The sequence below is a fragment of the Rhinichthys klamathensis genome, unplaced genomic scaffold (genome assembly GCF_029890125.1).
Source record: "Rhinichthys klamathensis goyatoka isolate OS25496 unplaced genomic scaffold, OSU_Roscu_1.1 h1tg000011l_1, whole genome shotgun sequence".
NCBI lineage: Eukaryota > Metazoa > Chordata > Actinopteri > Cypriniformes > Leuciscidae > Rhinichthys > Rhinichthys klamathensis.
In genome coordinates this window covers 12,277,650-12,285,162 of record NW_026606564.1, presented here as the reverse complement: position 1 = coordinate 12,285,162, position 7,513 = coordinate 12,277,650, and the positions used below count along the sequence as shown (strand labels likewise).

Here is a 7,513-nt window from a genome sequence, read left to right as displayed (position 1 = left end):
TTACCCTGCAAACGGTGACAACGTTTCTTGTATTTGTGGTATAGTCTTTTGTGCTTTTCTAACTTCTCTTGCAACTCCTGACATTTTCTTCGGCTTTTCTGTACTTCTCTCCTGCGCACTCTCCGCCCTTGGATTCGTTGTCTGTAAAGCATAAAGATGTAATTTGTATTCGATTTACAATGTGAGATGCATGCAACATAATGCAACCATGAAATCTTACTCTATTTCTGTCATGCCTATACACAAAACTATGCAGCTTGTTAAAACAGTATATATCAATTATTGTGCAATGTGACAAATATTGTGTAGGCCTACTTCAAGGGATAGTTCACCCAAATTACAAAATTTCATATTGGTTTCCTTACTGTGTAAGCAGTCTAGTGGATAAGTACTTTTGTCTTCCTACAGACAAATTGTCTTAAATTCTGACCTTGCAGTACTGGGTTGACTGTCTGGAGTGGATGGGGGGGTCAACACTGACTTTCCTGCTTTCATTCTCTCTCTGTGTTTTGCCTGTCTGACCCGCCATTTTCTTTGCTCCTGTCTTTTTCCCCTTTCTGTGAGATCCTTCACTCGCTTTCTTTTTTTGACTCTCTAGATCCTTTAAATATGTCTGGTGTTTCTGATTAAGGTAGGCTGCTCTGCGGTCTGGGTCAGGGTCCCTGCGCTGCCTGTAGAGTTTTTGCTTTTCAGCAGCACTTAATTTCGCCATATCTGTCAAAAGTAAAGCCATATTATGTTTGTACAATATTGAAACAGTAATAAAATGCTAATAAGTCTTTATTAATATACACTCACCGGCCACTTTATTAGGTACCCCATGCTAGTAACGGGTTGGACCCCCTTTTGCCTTCAGAACTGCCTCAATTCTTCGTGGCATAGATTCAACAAGGTGCTGGAAGCATTCCTCAGGGAGTTTGGTCCATATTGACATGATGGCATCACACAGTTGCCGCAGATTTGTCGGCTGCACATCCATGATGCGAATCTCCCGTTCCACCACATCCCAAAGATGCTCTATTGGGTTGAGATCTGGTGACTGTCAGAGGCCATTTTAGTACAGTGAACTCATTGTCATGTTCAAGAAACCAATTTGAAATGATTAGAGCTTTGTGACATGGTGGAAGTAGCCATCAGAGGATGGGTACATGGTGGCCATAAAGGGATGGACATGGTCAGAAACAATGCTCAGGTAGGCCGTGGCATTTAAACGATGCCCAATTGGCACTAAGGGGCCTAAAGTGTGCCAGGAAAACATCCCCCACACCATTACACCACCACCACCAGCCTGCACAGTGGTAACAAGGCATGATGGTTCCATGTTCTCATTCTGTTTACGCCAAATTCTGACTCTAACATCTGAATGTCTCAACAGAAATCGAGACTCATCAGACCAGGCAACATTTTTCCAGTCTTCAACTGTTCAATTTTGGTGAGCTCTTGCAAATTGTAGCCTCTTTTTCCTATTTGTAGTGGAGATGAGTGGTACCCGGTGGAGTCTTCTGCTGTTGTAGCCCATCCGCCTCAAGGTTGTGCGTGTTGTGGCTTCACAAATGCTTTGCTGGATACCTCGGTTGTAACGAGTGGTTATTTCAGTCACTGTTGCCCTTCTATCAGCTCGAACCAGTCTGGCCATTCTCCTCTGACCTCTGGCATCAACAAGGCATTTCCGCCCACAGAACTGCCGCTCACTGGATGTTTTTTCTTTTTCGGACCATTCTCTGTAAACCCTAGAGATGGTTGTGCGTGAAAATCCCAGTAGATTAGCAGTTTCTGAAATACTCAGACCAGCCCTTCTGGCACCAACAATCATGCCACGTTCAAAGTCACTCAAATCAACTTTCTTCCCCATACTGATGCTTGGTTTGAACTGCAGGAGATTCTCTTGACCATGTCTACATGCCTAAATGCACTGAGTTGCCGCCATGTGATTGGCTGCTTAGAAATTAAGTGTTAACGAGCAGTTGGACAGGTGTACCTAATAAAGTGGCCGGTGAGTGTAATTGTTGAGGCTTTTATGAAATCTTATGTTGAGAAAAATGTTAGTGGTGTTATTGATTGTCACTGGTGTTATCATCATGTCACTGGTGTTACCAGCAGCAGCAGTAACACCAGTGACGGTAACACCAGTGACAAATCTGCAGACAAGATGGGATATCTAAGATGGCGGCCACAATAGCTCAAACCACACTTCTTAAATTGTAAATAAATCACTTAATCATGCAATTTGAACAATTATTTTAATCAAATTTCCTTTCCCCGTACTATAAACTGTAGAACACCAGTGACGCATCTTAAGTCCTTGCATGAAATTATCAAATTATTTATCAAATTGCTAAAAGATGAAGAGAGTGAACACTCACCATGTGCTTTTCAAAACAGCCCCGCCTCCAACGAGCCTTTGACCCAGGAAGAAGTTGGCAAGGATGTTGCATTTTTTCAAAGTGGTGTTTTTTATAAATTGTAACACCAGTGACATGAAATTGAGGGACAGCTATTCCCTGTAAATTATTTATAATATTTAGTTGATATTTTAGTTTTTTTAAGTAGTCCACTAAATAACTATACTACTTTCATTTGTATTATGACATTTAAAGGGGGAGAAAAATATATTTATTAACTCAAAATATGTCACTAAACAACGACTCCTGACCTGAGGGACAAGCCAATTCCATGGTACTGACCGTATTCTACAATATAAAAAAAAATTGCTTTTCAATATAACTGTCTTACATATGTTTTATTAACAATAAAACACTTAAATTAAAACAAAAAACAGATATTTTGTGTCGTAATCTGACATTTTTATGTATTTTTCCTGGTGGTTAAGGCCGGACAGGAAAGCCACCATTTTCGTAGAATGACCCACATACATACATACATATATATATATATATATACGTATATATATATACGTATATATATATACGTATATATATATATATATATATATATATATATATATATATATATATATATATATATATATAATCAAAATATAAATGAAAGTCAAAAGCACATTTTTAGTCATACCTGGAAACAAATCCTGTTCAAATAGGTTATATGGGCCATTCTACAGAATTGGTTCAAAGTTAGAGTTGGAAACATCTTGAAAAGAATTCCATAAATGTCTTAGTAGGCCAATACATTTTATCATACATATTTCAAAGTTAAGGATTCATTATTTTGATATAGCTTGCATTAGAACAAACACTATAACATCTCAGTTGATTAATTTATTGACAAAACATACTATATATTTAACATATGAGCAGAAACTGCTAACAAAAGCTTATTTGATGTCTATTTTAGAGTTAAAACTTTATAATCTACCCAAAACTAGTCACACACACACACACACACACAGAAACATGATTCAAATTTAAACAGTAGGCTATTTTTGCGTTTACAGACACTAACGTTATTATATATCGCGATTAGAACAAAGCACAAGAATAAAACACTTACAGCTCAGCTCGCTCCTCGAAGTGAAAATAAACCAGCACTTGTTCTGAGGTAGGTAAATGTCCCAGGATTATTCCTCACAGCCGCGCTGACTAAATATAGTGTGTTTACCGAGCTTATTAGCGTTTGAATAGCGTGCGCTCTCCATGGGCGTGTCACATTAGGAAAATAATGAGCTGAGAGAACGACTATGAGAACGGCTGACACCTCTCTCTTTTTATATAGATTACATAAACAGAGAATATTTACTTTAGTTTTAAATTAGATAATTTAAAAGTACAAGCTTAAATGATCATAAACATATATTGCTCATGTCTGGGTGAATAGTATTCGCTGAGTTTTGTTTAAGTTTAGAGACGTGGTCCAGAAAAAAAGTTCACGGACACGGAGAGGCAGAACGCACACCCTGTTTATTTTCTTTATTTTACAAAAGCACAATATTGTATTTCGATTGTAGGTGGGCACATAAAAAAGTAGACATTTAACAGTTTATTTTTTAATATTTCTTAACTCTGTATGACCAGAAATTATGGAGTAGTTTAAGTCTATTTTATTGCTATGTGAAAAAAATCTGCCAAAACGCACCGGTGCGTTTGCCGAACCCAGAGGGTTAAGGTACATGCAGTGGGAGATAAACGATAACACAAGTACAGTACAGGCTACAAAACACAAACAACAGCAGGTTGTACCAGTTAATAGTGTTATTGCCTAGTAAGGGTGGCAGTCTGAGTGTTTATAATTCTATGTTATTGAAACAAGATAATATGGTGACATTTAAGTTAACACGTTTTTAAAAATGAAACCATATTCCCATCAGTGATGCAAATTAGATCTAGTTCCTAGTAATTTGCATCACTGATGGAAATATAGTTTCATTAACTTGCAGTTAGATAATGTTTAACAGTCAAATGACAATTGTTCCTTTTGTCCCGTTGACAATTGTGTTGTGTGACTTTTAAATCTTGTTGCTAAAATTGCTCATTAAATGTCTCTCCCTCTGAAACAGAGAAAGCATATACACCACCTCAAAAAGTATGAAGAGCTTACATCAACAAAGAGAAAAAGGGCTCCTGAGACTCCCACCATCACCTCCAGCATCAAGCAGAGCACATTGGTGAACACCAGGACTGTGTCTCAGAGGTCCATTGACAAAGCTATAGTGACTTATGTGGTCCAAGGACTCCGGCCATTCCATGTTGTTTGAAGAACAACCATTTCAAGATTTTGTGAAGGAACTGCAGCCTAATGCAAAAATTATGTCACGGCTGACTCTGCGCTCCATGATTGATGATGCCTCCAGGGGAATGAGCTGTGACTGAGGCCATGAGAGGAGTTGACCATATCGCCACCACCACCGACTGCTGGTCTGTCAGAAGGTGGAGCTTCATTGGTGTTACTGCCCATTGGATTGACCCCGACAGTCTCAAAAGATGCTCAGCAGCCCTAGTCTGTAAACAGCTGAGAGGTTGGCACACATTTGATGTGTTGGCAAGTGCCCTTAATGACATCCACTCTGAATTTGAAATTCGAGGAAAGATTGTGCGAACAACAACATACAATGCCTCTAACTTCATAAAAGCGTTCAACATTTTTGGTGAAGATGAGAACAATGCCATTGGAAGTGATGGTGATCATGGCAGTGTATCTCAACCAGGAGAGGAAGAAGAAGATCAAGAAGGGGATGAAGAAGTGGAGTGTGTTGATGTGTCAGCACTTCTGACTGAAGATGATGGTTTAGAGTTCCAGCTCCCAAAGCACCAGCGCTGTGCTTGTCACCTACTCAACCTAATAGCTACTGTTGATGCCATGAAAGCAACAACATCCAATGAGGCATACAAGAAAGTGAACCGTTCAACATTTGGCAAGTGTAGTGCACTTTGGAACAAATGTGGAAAATCCACCCTTGCAGCCGAAACTGTTGAAGATGCTTGCTCCCTCCAGCTGCTGCTCCCGAATTCCACCAGGTGGAACTCCCTGTTCCTGGCAGTGGAAAGACTGCTGAGAATAATTAAAGAAAAGGGAGAGGGGACCATCAGAGTCATCTTCACTGACTTAAAGCTTCCAATGTAAGTAGGAATTATGTGTTTTATTTTATGTTTTATTTCATCATAATTGAACATCTGGAATGTCTTTCTTTGTCCCATTCTTTCGTGGACACTAATAACTTTACATTACACCACATTCTATCCCAACTTCCACTTCAATTTTACTGAATTACTCTTCCAGCAGTTATTTTGATGAATCCAATGATATGGTTACAGTGTTATAAAAACAATGTTGTTGTATTTTGTTTTCAACAGGTTTAATCCAGCTGAACTCGCCTTTCTCGCAGAGTATGCCGCTGTCATGAGCCCTGTCGCCCAGGATACCAACATCTTGCAAGCAGAAGCAAATGCCATGATGGGGTGGCTACTTCCAACCATCAACCTGCTCACTGTCAAACTTGACAGAGTCAAGTTGCCACTGAAGTACTGCAAGCCTCTGGTGGATGTTCTACAGGTAACTTTTACTATTGTATTTATTTTCTATTGTCTTATCTCTTCAATGATTAATTTTTATTATATTTAAGTTTCTTTGGCACTTTGTCTCAATGCTTAAATGTTTTATGTAAAGTACATTTTGAATTGCCTTGTTGCTGAAATGTGCTATAAATAACCTGCCTTGCAGGTGGGAATCATGAACCGTTTTGGCCACATGTCAGGAGAACCAGAGTTGAACGCTGCTGCAATTCTGCTTCCGAAATTCCGAACGATGTGGACAAAGGATGAATCCACAATCAAAACGGGTAAGATATCATGGGGATAGTGAAACATTTTCACAATTCATACTGGCAATTCACAAATCAAGATTCTGATTGCTGCACAACAAATTTACCCTTGGTACTAATAAAGAAACCTTGAATTATAGGTGCATGGATGGTAAATTAAACTAAAATAGCAAACTTTAAATCAAAAGTTTGTGTTGGGGTCATGCCATGGCAGATTAGACAGTTGCATTAGTTGTATAATTTATATTTTTATCCACACTATTTCAGGAATTGACTACATCCGGCAGCATCTGGAAGAGCCCTCACTGCAGATAGGCGATGCCAGCAGGTCCACTTCGTCTGATGAAGATGACTTTTTCTCTGCCCTGCAGTCGTCTCAAATACAAGATGGCGCCAAACAGCTGGATTGGTACATGGCCAGTTCAGCAGATCACATGGCCTTGCTGAAGTCCTTCCCAGCAGTGTGCAAGCTTTCTGTAAAGCTGAACACTCCTCTACCTGCCTCAGCGGCCTGTGAAAGGCTATTTAGCATCGCAGGACTTGTCTTCAGTCCAAGAAGAGTAAGACTGAATTCTGGCAACTTTGAAAACCTGCTTCTTTTGAAGATGAACAGACACCTTTTCAGTTTCAACTAATGACTGGCGTATTAGTAGCTGCTGGACATAGGTTGTGTGTGTGTGTGTTGTGTGTGTGTGATGGAGCCCTACAAATGCTCATACCACATGACCAAAATGTTCTCCCTACCAGCAGGTCTTTTTTTTGTTGTTGAAAGAAATAAGTTATTTATTTTTCATTTTTACCTGAAGTTCATACAAAAGTGAAATATCTGTTTGTTTTTTCTTTGTCAGCTCTAAAAATATGCTGTTTGTTCTTTGAACTTAAGAGAATTGTGCCTGAAAAGTCCTGGAAAAAACTGATTTTGATTTGATGAGTGAGATTATGATATGGGAACCCTGAATATGCTTTACCGTAAGAAAGCCACAATAAAGTTCACAATCAAAGTTCTAACTGCTTGATTTTTTATTTTTATATAAAAAAACGTTTTACTTTTACTTCAAATACTTAAGTACATTAAATATCAGAAAATTACTTTTGATACTTAAGTACAGTATATATCAGATACTGTAAGAATTTTACTTAAGTAATATTCTAAAAGGTAACATTCACTTCTACCAAAGTCTTTTTCTAGTACGACACTTGTACTTTTACTCAAGTACTGCTTTCTAGTACTTTATACAACACTGGTGGGAAGAACTTCAGCTTGGACAACCCAAACTCCAG

General features: G+C 38.7%; 1 protein-coding gene across 1 annotated transcript; it reads left to right on the top strand.

Annotated features, from left to right (window-relative positions):
- The first annotated feature begins 4,446 nt into the window (after window positions 1–4,446).
- Window positions 4,447–6,909, top strand: LOC130101265 (uncharacterized). The gene is made up of 4 exons (XM_056266924.1): window positions 4,447–5,531; window positions 5,766–5,964; window positions 6,133–6,250; window positions 6,500–6,909. Exons 1-4 carry the CDS (start codon window positions 4,789–4,791, stop codon window positions 6,865–6,867), a joined length of 1,428 nt encoding a protein of 475 aa, XP_056122899.1. The 5' UTR covers window positions 4,447–4,788; the 3' UTR covers window positions 6,868–6,909.
- The last annotated feature ends 604 nt before the right edge of the window (window positions 6,910–7,513 follow it).